The sequence below is a fragment of the Pezoporus wallicus genome, unplaced genomic scaffold (assembly GCF_028554395.1).
Source record: "Pezoporus wallicus isolate ANWC-B61680 ecotype Strahan unplaced genomic scaffold, APGP_CSIRO_Pwel_v1 contig_4131, whole genome shotgun sequence".
In the NCBI taxonomy this organism is placed as follows: domain Eukaryota; kingdom Metazoa; phylum Chordata; class Aves; order Psittaciformes; family Psittacidae; genus Pezoporus; species Pezoporus wallicus.
The window spans coordinates 3,546,016-3,566,014 of NW_026641950.1; the positions used below are offsets into that span (position 1 = coordinate 3,546,016).

A 19,999-nucleotide genomic window follows, 5' to 3' on the forward strand; every position below is an offset into this window, starting at 1 on the left:
CTGCGCTTTATGATTTAAAAAAAAAAAAAAGTATAAATGTTGTTTTAAAAGCTTTATTTTTTTTTCAATAAAATGACTAGCAAAGCCAAAAGTACCAATTGCTTATTTTCATTTTGACATTTTTCCTTATTGGCCTCTAGGACACACAGTTCTATTTTGATGTAAATGAAGTACCTTCATATGCAATACTAGTGTTATATTTTTCTGGCATTATTTTTATTCTAATTGCTAATATTAATTATTCCTCTTTACCAATGAAGTCACAAAAATCATCCCAAGTACACATTTATTTGTAGGTGTTTTCATTTTTACTTCACATTGACCAAGGAAAATATTTCTAGATGTTAAAATAGGATAGTTAAGTGATTATCACTCAAGGTGCTTGAGCTTGTAGACTCGTTGTGCAGCTTTTTTTCTACTGTAGGAGTCTGAACTACCAAATCTAAACTTCATCTATATATCTGTGTATATTTAGTGCCAAGGTCAATAGATCATCCTAAATGGGATTGGAGGACAAAACCGGAGAGCCATGATTTTGATGAACTAAATCATATTCTTCAAGAGAGCAAAAAACTTGGAAAAGCCCTTGAGAATCTGTCTCACAGTAAGTTGATTTTAGTTTCTTAATGTAACCATGCAGCCTGAATTGTAATTTGGAAGTATGTGTCAAGAAGTTGGTCTTTTGTTCAATGAAGACCAAGTTCATTGACATCATTAGTTACATTCTTCTGCTAACTGAAACTACTTCCCCTGCACATCCTTTCTTGTTACATTAGTTTTCTGCTAGTTTAGTGATATGAATTAGATCAACACAAGAGGCTGGCTTAATGAAAAAGCTGGAACATGCTTCTTGGGTGGTAGCAGTTAGATTGGATTAACTTTTGTGAAACCTTAACCTCATTCATAGAGATCAGACCTGTCATTAAAAAACATTTAGGTGTTTTGTATCCTTGACCCCAGTTAATTTCTTCCAATGTTCAAAAGCAATTAAAATATTTTAAAGCATCTCAAATAAATACTCAAAAACATAGTAGCCAATTAATTCCTAACAAAAGCCAAGTATTATCCTCTAAAAGACATGGTCAAACATGAGCAGTGTTTAAAAATAGTATACTAATGTAAGGAGTAGCCCTGAGAATTACTGGATATGATGAGGAATAGCTTGATAGCTTTTCTTTTTTTTTTTTTTTTTTTTTTTGTCTTGTAGAAGAGAGAAGAGAATTCTGAAGTATATTGGTGAGAGCAAAAACTAATAACAATTATCAAAATATGAAAAGTATTCTCTGTCATGGTGCATGAAAACCGGGTGGTGTGGGAAACACTTGAAAGAGAAATATTTTCTTTCTCCTCTCATTAAATTTTATCCATGTCACTTCTTGATTCACTGGAGAAATTGCAGATGGTGAGGTCAGAAAAAGAGCTGAATAAAGAATGTTCTGTGGAGGATTTTGAGTTTCATCATTTTTCCAAATTGTGTCAGATATACCCAACTAGTTTGTCCAGATTCCCTCTCTCAAAAATGTTTTAGATTGATCACAACAATTATATTCTGAGCAATTTTCATATTTTTATTAATTATTGTAGTATACATTACAGGACTCTTTTCAAATGTATTTCTAGTAAATTGGTCTATGGCTCTTAGGAAGCTAAACCACCTCCAATTAGGGTCTCTGATTTGCCAGTTAGGGTCTCTCCACTATTGCCTGACCGTGTTACTGCGATGGGTGCAAGTGTCATTTTCAAGCCTTTCTCCTTTAGAGTCTTGTTAGCAAGCTTAACACAGATACAGAAACAACTTTTTTCAGTTTCAGAAAGGGTTATTTATTCACTGTCTGGAGATACAAACCAATCACATGTGCAAGTTCATTAATAGAGAACTAAATCCACTCTTCAATCCTACATCTTTGTCCTTCCTCATGATTATTATGTAGGTTCCTCTGAGCTCTGTCTTCTTTATACCTAAAGTATAGTTTGCAGCGTCCTGTACCTCTCTATGTCACAGAGCTTTCTAACTGGAGTACAAAACACTGCAGCTCTTCTGGGTCCTACGTTGGACCAGAGGTGAATATACCTGGTCAGTCTTGTTGGAGTCAGATTTTCATAGAGTTATTTCAGAAATGAAACATTCTTCACAATTCCTTGTTAGTACTTGATGTTTTCTGATGATTTAGCTGCGTAATACAGAATTTTAATCATGTCCCCCAGAGTGCTTTAAATCACTTTCAGCCTGATACTAAGTTCACTTTCATGAATATGCTCTCTATTTCTTCATCCAGATCATTAACGGAAATATTGTCAGACCTCTTCATGATTCCATTTCAGATCTGACAGCCAGCCCTTGAAAGCTACTCAGTAAGTGCATTTTTTTACCCACCAGATGTTATCTAGCTTGCAGTGATTTCACCTAGACTAGTCTCTAATTTGTTTACTGGAGTATCATCTAGGACAGTAAACAAAGTCTTACTATAGCTGAAGTATTTTACATCTACTTCCTCCTCTTATCCACTAAGCAAGTTGCCCTGTTGAAAAAGCAGTAAGTCTTATTATTTGATATGACTCTTTCATGATAAATTCCTGTCAGATGGTTCTTATCACCTTTCTTATCCATTAAAGGTTGATATTGTGGTTTAAAACCAGTCAGGCAGCTCGTTCGCTCACGGAACCATAAATTGTTTATTTAATAATTTTGTCAAGTATTCTTGCTGCTGTCAGATTTAGGCTTGCTGGTTGGTAGTTCCCACATCTTCCCTTTTTCTTTCTGCAGAAAGATACTCACCCTTTTCTGTCCTCTCCTTTCCTGAATGACGGTTGCTAATGGATTAGAGGTTTCTTCTTAAAGAGCACTGAAGTGCTCTAGAGTGAATTTCACAAGATTCTGTGAACTTAAATATATCTAAGTCATCAGAATATCTTTCAGCTTTCTGTCATCTTGCTTGCAGTTTTTCCTCTTAAAATCACTAGCATTAAGCATCTAGCCACAATTAATTTTGTTTTAAATATTGAAGCAGTGAAAGTATTCAATACTGGGATTTCTTTGTTATTTGCTTTCCTTCTCTTTGATATAGTAGCTCTGCATTTTACTTTCTTCCCCTTTCCTAGTGTATTTATAGTATCTCTTATTGTGTGGGTTTTGTTTGGGTTTTTTTGGTTCTTTTCTTTTCTTTGACGGTAGTCACTCATTTTGGACTTTAGCCTTTTTGATTGTGTCATTTAAACACTTGCATTAGTTTAATTCCAAACTGTATGTCCTTGTTTTCAGTTTTTGTACTCCTGATTTTCAGATCATTTCAGGAAATGAACCTCTTCTGTGCTGAGATTTCTTACATATTAGGATGATGCGAAACTTCAAAATAAAAAATGTGACAAGTTTGGAAAAAAAACAAAAGATCATTTTGAAAATAAATGTGGATTGTTTTCCCAAAGGTAGAATATGGATTGTGCTTAGAGGGTTTCAATGATGAGACATATCTGGAACCTTAAAAGTGTAAGACACATGAAAAACATCTGTGCTGTATCCAAACAAACATCCCATGTGGTAAATTTTATAAAGTCATGGCAAGGTCGTGTAGCTACTTTCTGCTGTGTTAATGCCTATATTGGGCAGGCTAGTCAGTGCTTTTGGTTCTACAAGCACTTCTGTGAAATCTGGGGGTCTTCAAAGCGGCATGGCATTTTTAAAGATAAGATTTGGATCTCATTGTGAGTTTCCAGGATTTAATTGCTGCTATGCAGCTGACACAGCCTGTGAATTAAATTCTAGTTTCTATTGCTTCATTCATTGTACAGTCTAGATACCTGCTTTGAGACAAACCTGTGTACTTCACACAAAATTACAACTTCTAGATAAGTTTGGAAGATGAGGCTGAAGCACTTGCATGTCTGGTCTCTCCTGTGTTCAGTCCTCCTAGTGCTCAAAACTGACCTTCCTTATATTTGAAGCCCTCCTCCCAAGCCCCATCAAGACAATATGTAATTCTGTGCTGCAGTAGATCTGAGAAACGAAAGTGACTTCACACTCAATGTTAAAAGTATCTTTGGAGTTTTGAAAGACTGGAGAAGGGTATTGCCATAATTGTGGTCTACATTGGAGATTGGTGATACACTGTTTTCCGGAGGCCTACCCATGTGGGAAGGCTGGGTTTTGCTTGCTTCTCCAATCAGCTGTGCATCATGGAAGTGGATTTTGAGATTTAAGGCAATGATTTAGGGGAGATTTTGATTTATGAAGCAACATACGGGGATATAGTGCATTTCCTTGCGCATGTTTTGTTTTCTTCAGTTGCAAGGCCTCTCATCTTTATTGCTATCATCCCTCTTCCTCAGCTGATCGTAATTAAAAAGAATTCCGTGCTGTTTCAGGTGTCTGCATTTGTATTTCCCCTTTTGGTCTGGGTGTCTTTTAAACAGAGTTAAAGTATCCTGTATAGCAAAGGGTCTTGCTCTTGAATATACTTGTCTTCACCTCCCATCTCCTAAGGATAGAAAAATAGATAAGAGATGGAAAACAGTGAATTCTAAGTGTTTTGAGTAGGATAAATGAGTGCTAAAACAGCAAGAGCATACTGCAAAATAGGTGTGAAGCCTGCCTGCTATGTCAACAGCTTTACATCTTCTATATAAAGTTTAAGGATTAGAGTACATATTAGAAGTGTGTGTATTGGATGTTTCAATTTATACATGGTAACAGCATTTTAAGACACGTAATGTGTTCTACTAAGGGAGAGTACTTTTTCATGGTTGCATCTAGTCTTTCAACAGAGATAACCAACATTTTGTTAGTCATGTTTGAATCCTTGTTAAGGCCAGGTATCTACTACAGATCAGAGGGGGAGAAACAAATTTATCATGTTTTGAATACAATTGACCTTGTAAGGTCAGAAGTGCTAATAACATTAACCAAAGCCATTAGCTAACCAATCCACAACAGTTGCTTCAAGGGAACCCCAGAAATAATAGTATCTGTCTATCACTAGTAAGAAAAAAGTAGTCATTTGTTTCTTCATATGGAAGGGGAGTAATCAATCAATAATCAGTAAAGAAGAAAACCGTTTGCCGTCTAGAAGGAAATATTGCTGAGGACCATGAAGAATCATAGAATCACAGAATAGTTGAAGTTGGCAGGGACTTGTAGAGGTCATCTCATCCAGACCAACTGCTTAAGCAGGGACACCTAGAGCTGGTTGTCCAGGCCTATATCCACAGCTCTTGATCAAGAAGAACAAAAAGATCTCTGAGTCCTTCTGGAGTATCTCAAAGTTATTTCTCATAACGTTAGAAACAGTTATGTTTATGCATAGCTTAAGAAAGACAACCATGATCTTACCCGTTTAAGAGAAAGTTAAAATAGTGAAACATAAATCTTTTATGGGGAAGAAGATAAACAACAAAAGTAAAAATCTCGTGTAACGATAAGGGTAGAAGTAGTTCTTAAAAAGATCAGAATCTGTTAATAAACCACTAAAATCATGTTTTGTGGATGAACCTGTGAATATGTGATATGTGAGAAGTTTAATATCTATATCATGAACTATTTCTATACATTTGGCAGTCTGAAACACATTAGAATGGGGCTTTATTTAGAACCTCCTACACTATAGGAAACTATTAATGATTTACCTTGTAGTTATGGAAAATGCACTTGAATGGAATGCCATAACATTCATCAGACACCTCTGAATTTTCCCTTTGAAATCTTACATTTCTGACAATGATGATGTGACTGCAAATGCTTACCTGCATGATATGTTACTAGACTTTTATTTATTGCCTCAAGAGTGGCATTGTTTTAAGACATAATACTTTAGAAGTTTTTGTTTTTTTTTTTTCCTAGTCATATGCAGTTGATGTGAAATAGACTTTAGTCTGTAAAAAGGACTTCTTTAGTCTGTAAAAATTGCTTATCCATGATCAGTTGAGCATCTAGCCCTAAATGTGTTCTACTAATTGAACTGTGAAGCTAGTCATCAGTATTCTGTAGCAGATTTTTCATTTCTTCTGTTCAGGCTGAACTTTAAAAGCATGTTATTCTTGTGTGAGATCAATGTTTGTAATTTATTTTGAGATCGACATTTTTAGATAAGCTCAATCAAACCTTTAAGGAAGAGGATTTTGTCTCAGTACTGCAGCTGTTATCCAATACTGCCGTTGCTCATAAAATCCATTTGCTTTTAGTGTGATGTGTGAGTAATAATACGAAATAATGATATTTTCAAAGATAGAAACAGGAAGAACATAAACATAATTTTTGCTATTCAATTATAAAGTATGGCTTATATGGCTGGGAGATAGCTGTTACTTCAGTTATAAGTATCTTTTTCCTACAGATGTTAAATTTTTAATTACCTTTGTGGCAGTGTTTGCCATTCTGATCTAGCCTACTTGAAGTTGCAGGGCTACAGTCTCTTTTAGAGTTACAGTAACCTTTTACTGGGACAGTATTTGCCTTGCCAAAAGTTTAGGTGGGGTTTGTTTGATGGTCACCTCAGATATGGCACTTCCTAGTTCTTAGAAGTGAATTGCATTTGGGGGTTTGTAGTAGGGAGAGCTATGATTGTCCTTGGCTACTGGGCAACCACCTCAACCAACCTGCTGCAGTGTACATCTTTTCCTAAAATAAAATGTTTTTAAAGATTATTCTCTTCTGAAATGACCTTGGCCTAAGAAAATTTGTGGGATGTTTGTTGCATACTTTGCATTTTATTTCTCTCTGGTTGACTAATTCATTACTCACTAAAGCTAATCCTGAAACCTGTGTTCTCCATTGGAGCCACTCAGAAATTTGAATATAGAAATTCTGCAAGTTTAAAACACTGATTATTTTGCTGGGGTTTAAATTTTTTTTTTTTTATAAAGACACCATGGGGAGGAGAGGTTAAATATGTGTTTCCTGGATAGTGACTATACTGATGTATAGTGTGATATGTGGTGCCTTGTAGGTGACACTGTTTCCCTTATTCTTATCTGGCTAGATGTTAGAAGGAACATTGTCCTAATTCAAAATGGATACCACTACAGAAACTTGATACATAGCTGTTTAATAATAGAAGGACACATGCTGCTCATTGGAAAGAACTCTGAGGTTTCAATTCAATATGCCTTCACAGAAAATATCTGAATGACTACTGGAGGAAAAATGTGTAATTTCGAAAGTTGTAAATGACCCAATGTAAGTAAAGAAAATAATACAAAAATGTGTATTGTGACAGTCAATGAGATATCTATTCTAAAGTTTCTATACAGAAGTGACTGAGCTGGTTTGATTCTTGTGTACGTATTTTCTGGGGGAAATGCTTTGTTTGGTGCAGCCAGAGTAACCATTTCATGTCCTTTATATTCCAAGACTGTGTAAGATAAGTAATTTCAATTTACCTTGTGTTTACATAGTGCAAACAGGAACAGGGGCTAGAAATTATTATGCTGCCAGCTACAGTATGGCATGAGGTTTTACCATGGGAAATGCAAGTGCGTCAGAGATGACCTGTCCCACCAGTGAGGGAACAAAGGCTTCCCCTGATTTACAGTGGATAGGAGAGTGCAGTGGGACAGTTAACTGCTAACAAGTTGATATATAATACAGTATTCTTGTATTCATGCTCAAAGCTGCAGTATTAATAATGATAGAGTAATAATGCTGTTTCTGTTCTGGAGTTTGTTACAGAGCCTCGTGTTCTGTAACAACCACTAAGAGGTTGACAGTCCAGCCATCCACAAGTTCTCCAGCCAAGACCAATCATGCAAATAAATTTTGTCAAGTTAGTCAGAGTTGCATTGAGGTTGTCTTCGTATGTCCAAACTGTGTGACAAAACCTGCCTGTGAAATGCAGAAGGTTTTGTTTGGCAAGTAGGAAAACTGGCTGTTGGGAACTCTGTGGCCATCTTCTGGATATTTAGGAAAATGCATAAGGTATTTGTTGCAATTGAGCTGAATAATAGTAGTCTGGCATATGTTAAAGTCATAGCGTTTTATTTTCTCATGACTGGGTACATATCGCAGTTGTCAGATGTATGTTGTGCATTTATAAAAATGTAATTCTTAAAAAAAAAATCAACTAATTTTTGTTGTGTGTTCCCTCTTCCTGTAATTATTTAAGGACCACAAATAAAAGCATAACTTTCAGTCTTACCAGAACACCTGTTCTAAAATTTCAGGCATGTATAACATAGGAAGATATCACAAATTTTTAAGCTACTGTAAAGCTGATCACGAATAGTACGTCATCTTTGTTTCTCCATTCTTAACATTGTGCTGCAGCAGATTGCCATAGGGATAGAAGATTGGGAACAGAAATCCAAGATAACCATGTAAGGAATGTTTTTAATAATCCATGCTAATTAAAAAAAAAAAAAGCATGATAAACAACTAGTTTAATATTTTAGGTAGAAATAAACATAAGCTACAGGGCTAATACGGTGAGATCTCCTTTTGGGCAATTTTCCTAATGGAGGCATGGAAATAGTAATTAAAATATAATAAGTATTAATAAGTTGCATTGTCATTAAATTCTCTGGTAGTCAGGTTTCACTTAAACTTAGTGGGCCAGACCTTTCTTGCAGAGGGTAGCTTGTTCTTCCAGTTCTTTTCAAAAGCCAAGCTATTGGCAGGATAAAAGTGTTCCAGTTGAGAAAGGCTGTGCTAGCATTAACAGCCCCACTCCAGATTTGTTGCTGATCAGAGACGGCAGTAGTTGTGGCTGTGGAGCACTTCTGAAGGACTGTGAAAGCATGTTCAGGCCAATTACTTCATTGTTCCAGCACAGAGGGTCATTACACTTAAAACTAGAAACAACAGCCCAGAGTCTGTCTGTGTAATTCATCAGACAGCTGAGTGGGCTGGTTGTTTGTGACACCTGATCAAAATTCAGCACCCGTAATTACTTGTAAAAGGAAGGACTTTTAAAGCCATAAAATTGGCAGTTAGGCATCTAATTTCCACTGTAAACCTTGTCTGTGAACTTTAGCTGATTGAGGGTGTCAGGCAAACCTCTCACCCCATTAGTTGGAGCACTGCACTTTCTCATTGCAAAAAATAAGAATGTAGGACTGTTGTACAGTTGTCAATCATAGTATAATATAAAATTATAGCAAATGTTGTCTGTGAGAAACAGCTGCTATGAGAGAAAGGGTAAAGCATACTCCTTTATTTCTGAAGGATTTGCCTTTGAGGTCAGACCTTCCCCTGCAAAGGCAGAAGACCTTCTTCAAGAGTCCCCTTCTTATCCACTGCTTAGTGACTTGAGGCAGAGCAATGATGGAACAGCCAGAAAACTTCTATTCTGTATGTTCACCATCATGCAGAGTCAGGCTTTGAATGCTTTAAGCTGAGGGAAGTCAGAAGCAGTTGTTCCTAAAAACATAAATTCTGACAAAGCCATTGGTTTCAAGGTTGAACAAACTAGATTTGTCAATTTTGCTGATGTTACTGATTTTTGGTGATTTGAATTAAGTTGTGAGGAAAAAAGGCTACAGTTTGAGGAAGTGGCTAACTTGTTAGGTAAAAAGATTTTAGTGTGTGGACATTCTAGCTACACCTATGGATGTTTTGCCTAAACCTGAAATGTAGCTATTTCCATTTAGAATAGTTTCATGAAATAAGCTGTCCCCTTTGTCTCTAGTGTTCTGTGATTTTACGATGACATTTTCCTATTTAGAATATGTAAGAACTAAAACTTATATTTCCTCTTTGACGCTGTATGAAAGTCACAGAAAAAAGAAAAGGTGAAAATAGCTATACAAGCTACAGAGAGCACAACCAATTATTTGCTGTCAAATACACAAGATAAGTGAAAAGAGGGTTTTCTTTTTGAATAATACTAATCTCTGGATAGTAGCAATTACATTACCCAGAGATGGCAACCGCTGTTATCATTACTTTGTAGAAATTCACGTGTTTACATTGTCAAGGTAGTATTTGAAAATAAAGTAACTGACAGTAACCTATTTGACTACTGAAAAGTCAGGTGTGTGCTAAATTTAAGAGAGTAACAGAAACTGTAAATACGCCTGTGTGATAATTATTATTATCTCTAGTTGCATTCTCAGGATTCTGGATTAAGGTGTCTTGGATTTTCTGTTTTTTAATATTATGGTAAATATGCAATGGGTTTACTTTGTGAAAATTGAAGTCCATATAATTCCACCTGAGATCTATACTCAGAAAATCATTACAGTGACATAAATTTTTATCTACTGCACACAGGGTGCAGGTCCCCCCTCCTCTCAAGTTCAGCCATGATATTTTGTCAGTTTGGCAACTGCAAAGGAAAACTGGTAAGACTGGGCACACACTAAGTATGTGGTGAAGTAGTGTCCTGGAAGAAAATTAGAAGCTTTTTTACAACCACCTTTTTATGAATTAATTTATCCCAATCTCTGCTAATGGACTTGTATTATCAGTAACTAGTCGAGTTTTATTAATATTAATGGGGCTTAAGCCATAACATAAAAAAATCTGTATGACTGACAAGATGGTAGACCCTGCCACTGGAAGAATCAACATGCCAAGATTATGGTAATCAGCAGAATCCTTTTTCTTTTCTTCTGATACCACATCAGAAGGAGATATAAAAAGATTTTGCAGGTTTAATTCTTGCAAAGGGGTTACAAAGATAAAAGTTTAGTAAACTTTTAAAATTTAATTTTGGCAAGATGTCCTCAGAAACAGCTATTTTTCTACATGGTTATCTAAGAAATACAGTTAGTTTTGGTGTCTTGCTCTTGTTTGCGATTTAGTAAAGAAGAAATTTGAGACATTGGGGACAATTCAATTATGCAGCTTAGTCTTCTCTAAATTCAGAATAAATTCTGAGGAACTGATGGGACTTATACAAAAAAACATTTTGCTGAAAGCAGTCCTTTTGATTAGGGGTGTTTTTCAATTTTATGTGCTTACATGTAACTTAATCAGAGAAGTTAGTAGAGCTTTTTTTTGTGAGCCATATATTTTTATATACAGTTTTTCCTGTATGTGCTGTTTGGTACTTTCATTATTGATCTTTGATTAGCAACATAGTCAGTTGAATAGTAAAATCATTTGATGTTTTTTGCAATAGGGTCTTGGAAATGGCAGGGTTAGCTTTTGTAGTTTCTTTTGTCATACTTGACAAATATGGCAACTTGACAATAAATAGTTTTAATGTTTAGTTTAATGACAAATAATAGTTTTAATGAGTATGTCAGCACAGGGAAAAATGGCTCTTGCATCTGCTCCCAGGTTTCAAAGATCCATTCAAAGAGCATCTGTGAAAGAAGAAGAAAAGTTGAACAACTTCCAATCTGAGGAAATAAAAGCCTGTACAAAACAAAATGAACAGTCTTAACATTATGGTAAATAGCTGAAAAAAAAAAGTCAGTTTGTCTTTTTAGAGAGAGTATTTGTGGTTGTAATATGTGGTTATGCAAAATACATCCAATGTGAGAGCTGGTTGATGGAAATCAGGTTTTCAAAGTTGAGATAAATAGAATCTTGAATTACGGTTTTACTACCTCAAAGAGTGTGCAAAGAGTTATCTTCCCTCTAGTAAATGCCTATTGGGTATTGAAGAAACTCATAATACATTAAAGTCCTGTTGAATGATTCAGGTTGGTGCAACCTCCTGATTATACTGTATACACATTAGTGTAGTATCTATCTGGGCTAAATAAAAGCCTGAAGTTATTAAAACAGGTTAATTGTTGTGAGGGGTAGAAGGGTTAAGCAAAATGCATATTTTTCAATGTAATCTACTTTAGAACTGTTGAGTGACTGAAATACTCTCTTTAATCCTGACATATTTCTTACATGTTGATGAGGTCTTAAAATTGTAATGTCAATTCTTTTAGCACTTTAGGATTTTAAAACAAAAATCTGTATAAAGAAGTCATCTAAACTGAGAATTAGCTGTATAGAGTTAATGATTCAAAGTATAGTAAAAAAACCAAAGAATTCTTGTAGTTACAATGTACCAAATAATAAGAAATAAAAATGTCATGGAAATAAGCTTATGCTGTGGCAATCTTTATAGTGTGATTTTAGAAAGAATAACTCTTCACTCAGCTGATGCTAATTATTTTGCAATACCACCTCTAGCATTCCTTGGATGAAGTTGTCTTAATAATGTGATATGAATTAGACAGTTACTTTCAAGTGTGTATTCTTACTATGCATGGACACTTCTCCACTTTATTTTCACCAGAGTGGTTTTTTAATTGAAGCTCTAAACTGGAAATGTTTCTTATGAAACCTCATAGGAACCTGAGAAACACTTTACTTTCTATATATAAGAATTTTCAATGTGATAGCATGAAATGTATGATTACTTGCTCTCTCCATGTGATATGACTGAGGTGTATAGATACATTAACAATTCCAACACCAGCTATGCATATATGTAAGAGTTAGATGACATGATGGAAGCAAGCGTAGGAAAGCCTCAGGCAGGTATCAGAAGAAAGGACAAGAGCAAACAAGCAAGTTCTTTTTAAAGGGATTTAGAAAAACTGGTTTGCATTTTATAGTGAAATTTATAGTGAGATTTTCCACTCTTTAAATTCCATATGTTTTCATAGAATCTTTTCTATACTGAACCATGGAGAAAGAAAGAAGTCATGTCCATGTTGCCCTGTAATTGCAGCATGATGTTATGCATGCTGGTCAGGGTGAGATTTGCATAACAATGTGTCCATATGTAAATTTTGTGTTGCTGCTTTAAGTTTAGAAAGCAGGTAGAAGTATACTTAAGCTCATTGTCACTTACTGGCAAATCTGCCATTTTCGTTTCCTTGTTTTTTTGAAAGCTCCTTTTGGTAATATTGTAGCTGAGGAAAGTTAAGAGTATATTGTTTCCAGGCAATTTCACTAATGGAAGAGAATATTGTACCATTGTATGGTACAGCAGTGTGCAGGGAACAATAGGTAAACTTTCCAAATTAAACCTTAGTTTTACTTACTGCAGTTAAAGACATTTATAGAAAGAATGTTTCTAAATTATGTGTTTTTAATCTGTTTTGTTTTCAGGCATTGCTATTTCTGATGAACTTGATAAGGTAAGATTTACTTTATGCCTAATGAACAGTAAAAAAAGACAGATGATTTTCATAATTTTAGGCAATGAGAGCTGCATCTCCCCGTCCTGGTGGACACATATCAGTTCTTTTGAGTTCAGAGGAAGTTTGGGTATGGAAAGCTGTATGGGTAAGTACAGTATATGCTGATAAATTAGGAGCTGGATCCAGAGCAGGCTGTTATCTATGGAAAAGAAACCTCACTGAGTTTAAGAAGCTCTCAGTGAGGCCATGGAAAATGTTTTTTAACCTTAATACCATCTTTGCTTAATAGAGTCTGCTGGGTTACTTTGTGTAATTTTGAAAAATTTAAGTTTAAAATTTAAATTCATTTTAAATAAATTTTAAATAAAATTTAAAAAATTAAATTTTTGAAAGCTTGAAATACCTTTTATTCCTGAAGTCATGAATTCTGCATTCTCAGTTATGATTTGTTAGAATATTTAGGAATAATTTTTGCTCCCCAAATTCAATCAAGAATGCACAGGGCATAAAGATCAGTTCTTACTTCCTTGCTCAATGCAACAAACAAGGATCTCTTCTGTTTTGGTCTTTTAGATACATTACATATTTAACAGGAATTTTAGTTTTAGCTGGTGTGAACTCTGCGTTGGGAGAGTAATTAAGCTAAATTTTCAAAGTTCCAAATGAAATGGAACACCTTTTTTTATCTTCCCTCTTTTCACCAGTGAACAGCAGCATGCCTGTAGTGCCAGGAATCTTGGGGTTTATTTGTGGTATTATAAACCAGTACTCTTAGGGAAGTAAGTTCAAAGGTATATAAAACAAAGGAATAATTCCTAATAGAAGAGATAGATACTTTCTAAATATCTTTCCTTTCTCCTGGTAAAATGAGGGCATGAACCATTCTGTTGCAAGTGTACCTCCACTGGGTTCTCCAGGAAAGGCCAGTTAGACAAGTTTGATCACTGTTACCATGCAGTCATGTTTAGGCTGCCATTTAGAAACCATGGCCTTATTATTTTGCCCTTGTCATGATTTAACCTCAGCCGGTAACTCAGCACCACGCAACTGCTTGCCCACATCTCCCCGATGGGGAGGAGAATCAAAGGAATGTAAAACACATGGTTTGCGATAATAACAGTTTAATAACTAAAATACAGTAAAATATAGTGGTAATAGAATACCAGCAGTAACAATAATGATAATAACAGAAAACAACAACAAAAAGAAATGATAGCTCAGAAGATGCAAGTGATGCACAATACAATTGCTCACCACTTGCTGATCAATACCTAGCCTGATCCAAGCAGCAATCAGTTCCTTCTGGGTAATTCACCTCAGTTTATATACTGGGCAGGTGTGCTGTGGTATGGAAAACCCCTTTGGCTAGTTGGGATCACATGTTGTGTCTTTGCTTCCTGCCGGCTTCTCATGCCCCTCTTCACTGGCAAAGCATGAGGGCTTGAAAAATCCTTGATCAGAGTAAGTGCTACTCTAGCAACAACTAAAACAGGTGTGTATCCTAGTATCAGCTGTAAGTTATTTTTCTCCTTCCAGGTAGCTGGTGCAGTGCTGTGTTTTGGCTTTAGTCTGAGAACAGTGCTGATAACACCAATGTTTTGTTTATTTGGCTTGATCTGGAAGCAGCCAAAGACTACCTGATAATGGTTCAACGTTAGACAGAATTTGGTTCTATTTCACATGAGTGGGTACCCAGGTGATGTTTATTTTTCAGGTATAAATGTGGTCAAGTTTATTGTAATTCTTGTACCAGAAATACATGCTAATACTACAGATTCTATGCTGTGGCAGCACTGGATCATTTCCCAGCCACATTCATCTGTGGTTTGGATTAACCATTTAACCCTGCAGGTGCACGTAACGGGTCTGGAACATCATGCCCAAACTTGGCATTAGATTCTGTTAGAACACTGGCAGTATGTAAATGTCATGAGAGGCACAAAAACTAAACAATAATAAATTCTTCTATACCTTTTCCTTGCTTTGTTTTCCTGATCAGGAACATTCTTGGGGTTAGGACAGAGGCCATAATCCTGCTGTTCCCTGTGGTTTAGATTATGAACCCAGGGAAAACAGAGAATATGTTCTTTATTTTTGTTTCTTATTATATGTGTCTTTTAAAAACTTATTTCTTTTGGCTGCAGTGACCTCTAGCTGCCTTTGTCAGGGGCGTACTTGATCAGTATTGTTGTTTGATGTAACTCCCCCCAAGTAATCCAGTTAATTAGTTACTTGCTTAGTTACCCAAGGATTTGGGTTTGGAATACCAGTTTTCTCTGAATTACAATCGATTTTGTGGAAGGGTTCATTTAAACAGATTCTTGTCAAATATCAGCTATTACTAACTTTGTGCCAGTACTTAGAGCTTCAGTCCAAGACAGAAGTAAGTACAGGCAAACAAGGTCAGTCTTTCTGTCAAAATGTAAGCTTTTAGTTTGCTAAAATCTAACAAAATTTCTGAGTTCACTAGTATCTTTGCAAAAGAAATTCCTAACATTACTGCAATTAAAACAGTTTTATTATATAGACCCCCCTCCTTTTTAATCTCATTTACTTGAGACTGGCAGAGTTTCGTGTTCTGTTTCTCTTGTTAATTCAGCCCACATCTCTAGGCCATGGAAGCTATGTAAAATCAGCAACTGACTGGATTGTGTGTAAGGAAAGAAAATGAGAAGGGGTGATTTGTGACTCTCAGATTTTAAGGCTAAAGTGCAGACTTAATGAAATACAAATTTCTGAATTAACTCACTCTCTTTTCCACTGAATAGAAACTACGCATGGAAGTGTGTAGTTTCCTAAAGCTCCTCAATGACATGAAGAATTTCATGTAAACAAAAAAGTTGAGCTAGAATGTTAGCTTTTCTGCCAAATGCATGGAATTCTAGGCTGATTAAAATAATTATAGAGAATTCATTGTGAATTTCATGGTTCTTTCGTAAGTCTGTCTGGGCACTTCCCTGGGGAGTGGAAGTTCAAATACACGCAGAAGTATAGAATAGCCATACAATGGAAACTCTGGTGTCTTAGGTGAATGCTCTGACCATGGGGCTATTGATGATGTGCCTCCTCTGAAGTACTGCTACTGGAAGACCCTACTTGTCTATAGGTCACAAAATAAACTGTAATATGTGTTGCACTGTAGAACTGTAGAATGTATGCATGGTAAGTAAGATACATTGAGGCAAAATGTAGCCGAGATGCTACAGTGCAAAAAAGTATGTTTAAAATGGGTTAATATGGTTGTACCCATTTCAACAATGTTTCTGAACCAGACCCTGCAAAGAAAGGAGTCATGCCTTGTGTCTCTTGCCATGGCTGGAGATGTCATTTTAAAGCAATTTAAGAGGAGGTAGGGGAAAATTTATTCATCTTCTGGCTTTTGATTTGCTGAAGAACACTTAGTGAATGTTTTCCAGGCTTTTTTGTTTGTTTTATTTTTGTTTTTATCTGCAAACACAGAGACCTAGAAATATTTTCTTTTTTAAGCAGATGAGAATTTCACGTTGCGAGATTTGTCCAGAATTCCCAACAATGTCTTTCAGTCACTTTAATTATTAATAATGGGAGAAACCTAAGTGTTAAGAGATCCAGGCTCAAGTGAAGATGATATAATTAGTCATAGCAGATTTTGACCCTCAATATTAATATTAAAACATTTTTTCTGTGCTGTTTCTAGGGTATACTTTCTTCTTGTGGTTAGTATTACTTAATGAACGCAGATTATAATTAATAAAACAGGAGAAAGAACTACTCCAACTCATAAAAATAAACAAATTTATTCTCATCCCAAAGTATTTCTTGCAGTGGAGGTTCCCTCAAAATCCAAATCTCAGCCCAGTGTGAAGATGAAGTTCAGCTGTCCTCTTTTCCTTCCTCTTCTGGTCTCCACGTTAGAGAAGCTTGAGTGTGTCAAGTTGGTAGCCATTGATGTGAGTGATACATGGATGACACCTGGACCGCTCTGTAAAATAATCCTCTAAGTTCATTTAGTGCAGATTTAAATACCTACCTGTCCTGAAAATATTTCTGTGTACACTAATGTCAGGGTCAATCTCTTATGTTATTTATGGGGAAATATAAATTGGAAATCAGTTAAGATCTAAGGTTGATATTAAACAAACAAACAAACAAACGCCCTGTGTTTGAGGACAGAATACTTCATCTGAATTTATAGAAGCTTTTTAAATAAGGTGCCACATAAATGTTCTGGTGTTCTGAAAAGAGCCATCTCTGATTCTCTATTTACTGTTTGCACTGTGGCTGCTTATATAGTTGAAAGGAAGGAAATAAATTAGGTCACCGAAACTGTGGTGTACTAATCTAACGAGATTCAAAAAGGAAAGCAAGGTGATAAAGTGAGGCAAAGCATGACTATGTAATGTAAATTACATTTCTATTTAGAATATGAAGTGCTACTTTAATCCCTAAAATGTCTAGAAAAGAAATCAGCATAACAAGGATAGACATAACATTAATGGTTTATTTATTCATATGCTGATGGTGCAGTATACAGTGTCAGGAAAAAATTATGGTATTGAAAAAAGGGTGAATTTTTAGGTACTTTCCATTTTCACTTACAGGACAGAAAGCTTTTAGCAAGATTGACAGTGCAAGTTGTTGCAAGTTTAACTAGCTCCAGGAGCCGTTTTTAGTAATTACTATAAAATAAATAAAGGGGAAGGGAGAAAATAACCAGAGTAGCAGGAATAAACCTTAAAAGAGGCCAAATGGTTCTTGCTTAAAGAAACTAAGGTGAGCACCTTGTGTAATGAAAGCATTGTGGGCAGTAGAATAATCGTTTTTCCTAGCTCATAGGCATATGATGTTAGTCACACCTGTAACAGGTTACGTCTGTCAAGTGACCAGAGGCCATGTCTTCTAGTCTACATTACCTGACTATAACAGCACCAGACAAATGCACAAAATGCGTATTTGTAAGTACAGAAAAGAAAGACACCTGTGGTTAGGTATTATAAAACCTCTGAAGCTGTGATGTTTACCTCAGATTTCTCTCTTCTGTATCAGCTGCATTCCATTTTCAGTGGTTCTACTGTGTCACATCAACATTGCCGAAAATGGAAAATTGTGTAAAAACTGAATTAGTCAAGTGATGGAGCACTCTGGATAGAGAAATGGAGACTGGGGTGTGAGAATGCACTCACAGGCATACTGCAGAAAACAAAACAAAAGAACAAGGGTGTATGAGTATAATTCAGGGCCAGGGTCACCTTTGGCTCTGTCAAAATGAAGCTCGTGGATTGGCACAGGTTGCCCAGGAAGCTGTGGCTGCCCCATCCCTGTCAGTGTTCAAGGCCAGGTTGGATGAGGCTTTAAGCAAACTGGTTTAATGGAAGGTGTCCCTGCCCATGGCAGGGGGTTTGGAACTAGATGAGCTTTAAGGTTGCTTACAACCTAAACCATTCTATGATTCTGTTATTCTGCTGAGCAAAATTGCAACATCTAGCAAGAGTGGGATAAATATATTAATCTGAAAGCAGTTTGCAGCCTTTTTTATTATTTTTTTTTGTCTCATATTAGTAGACCTCTGCTTCAAACTGTGCTTTTACCGTATCTGTGTCAATTAGGAAAAGACTTTAAAAATGGTTTGTTTTTAGGAAGATGAGAAAATATGGTTCTAGGCTAAGCAATCACTGTGCTGTACTTTTTTCCAGATGCTTTTTTGTTTTCAAAACATTGTTTTATGGCAGGAATATTTATTGAGACACTGAGCTAGGTAACAGCCAAGGATTTGTTTTCCTGAAACTTTCTCTCATTAAAGGATAGGAATAGATATATCTCTTCTAATGAGGACCACACTGTATTTGAAGTGTGAAAATAGTTTAATTAAAGCAAAATAAATATTCCTATCCCATTTCAATTTATTTTTGCATACATGCGTGTTTTTTAGTTTGACTGCAGTTGTACATGACCCTTTACAACCATTCCAATAACACTGAGAATACTCGTCACTTCAGAACAGTTGTTTCATACAATTTTAAGGACAATTTGTTTCTTTAATCTAATTTCCTGATATAATGATGCAACTATTGTATTGAATATTCCAGTTGCATTTTGCTTGCTTCTTGTAATCCTCTCCAGCTACCTTCGTCCAATCAGTGATTAAAAATATGAGTACTAGTTTTAGAAATGTATTTTATTAAAATGTTAATACCATTTGCAGAACTGAAAGATACATTATGTAAATCCCAGCAGGGTTATTTTTAAATGCCAAATGCAGATGCTATTAGTTTTGCATTAATTCATAATGCAAATAAGAGTAATGCTATTAATCTACAGCAGTCTTTTTGCTGGGGTATTCATTATACAAGTGACCTCGTGTTTCTTAGCAGAACTGACACAGTACTGATTACAAGAGTTGTGTGTTTATAAAATATATATATAATTTTTCAAGCCTATATTGCAGATTTCTATGGTTGCTGTGAAAAGTTAAGAAGAGAGATTTTAGGCATCAGGGTGGGCAAATCTCTGTTGGAATTTTGTTAATGGGGATCTTTTCTTTAGTTCGTGATTGTTACGGAGCATTTTGTAGCCCTCTGAAATGATAATGTACTTTACTGGTTTTGTACTTTCGAAACTAATAGTTTAATTTTCTATTTTATTTTTTTCTCCTATTTGCATGCGTGGTGGAGAACACGCAGCGCAGTGTTTATGGTTTTTTTTATTATTATTTATTTCTCTTCAGGACACAGCGGCTTTTAACACCCCCCTTCTCAGACCTCGTGTGATTGGAGAATGGATTGGTCGTGAAGAGAATGATGCAGACCCACTGGCTGCTGAGATGCTGCAGCCACCAATACCAAGAAATAAAAATGAGCAGTGGGACAGTGAGGATAGCAGCAGTCCTGGAGGAAGGTGGGATTTTGGTTTGGCCTAGAATTTTTATAATTTGTGAAATAAAGCTGTCTTTGTAACACCCAATTTCTGAGAGCAGAGTGCAAGGCTTTTAAATTCCCAC

The 19,999-nt window shown here is 35.8% G+C and overlaps 1 protein-coding gene across 7 annotated transcripts in view; it reads left to right on the forward strand.

Moving 5' to 3' along the window:
• CUNH8orf34 (chromosome unknown C8orf34 homolog) overlaps positions 1-19,999 on the forward strand; it is a 161,451-nt gene that overhangs the window by 39,808 nt on the left and 101,644 nt on the right. For 6 of the 7 annotated variants that reach the window (XM_057426125.1, XM_057426127.1, XM_057426120.1 and 3 more), the window contains exons 4-6: positions 476-604; positions 12,992-13,020; positions 19,727-19,896. In XM_057426125.1, the coding sequence (XP_057282108.1) occupies positions 476-604; positions 12,992-13,020; positions 19,727-19,896 (328 nt within the window). The remainder of the gene's footprint in view (positions 1-475; positions 605-12,991; positions 13,021-19,726; positions 19,897-19,999) is intronic. The other variant, XM_057426123.1, reaches the window with a different exon arrangement.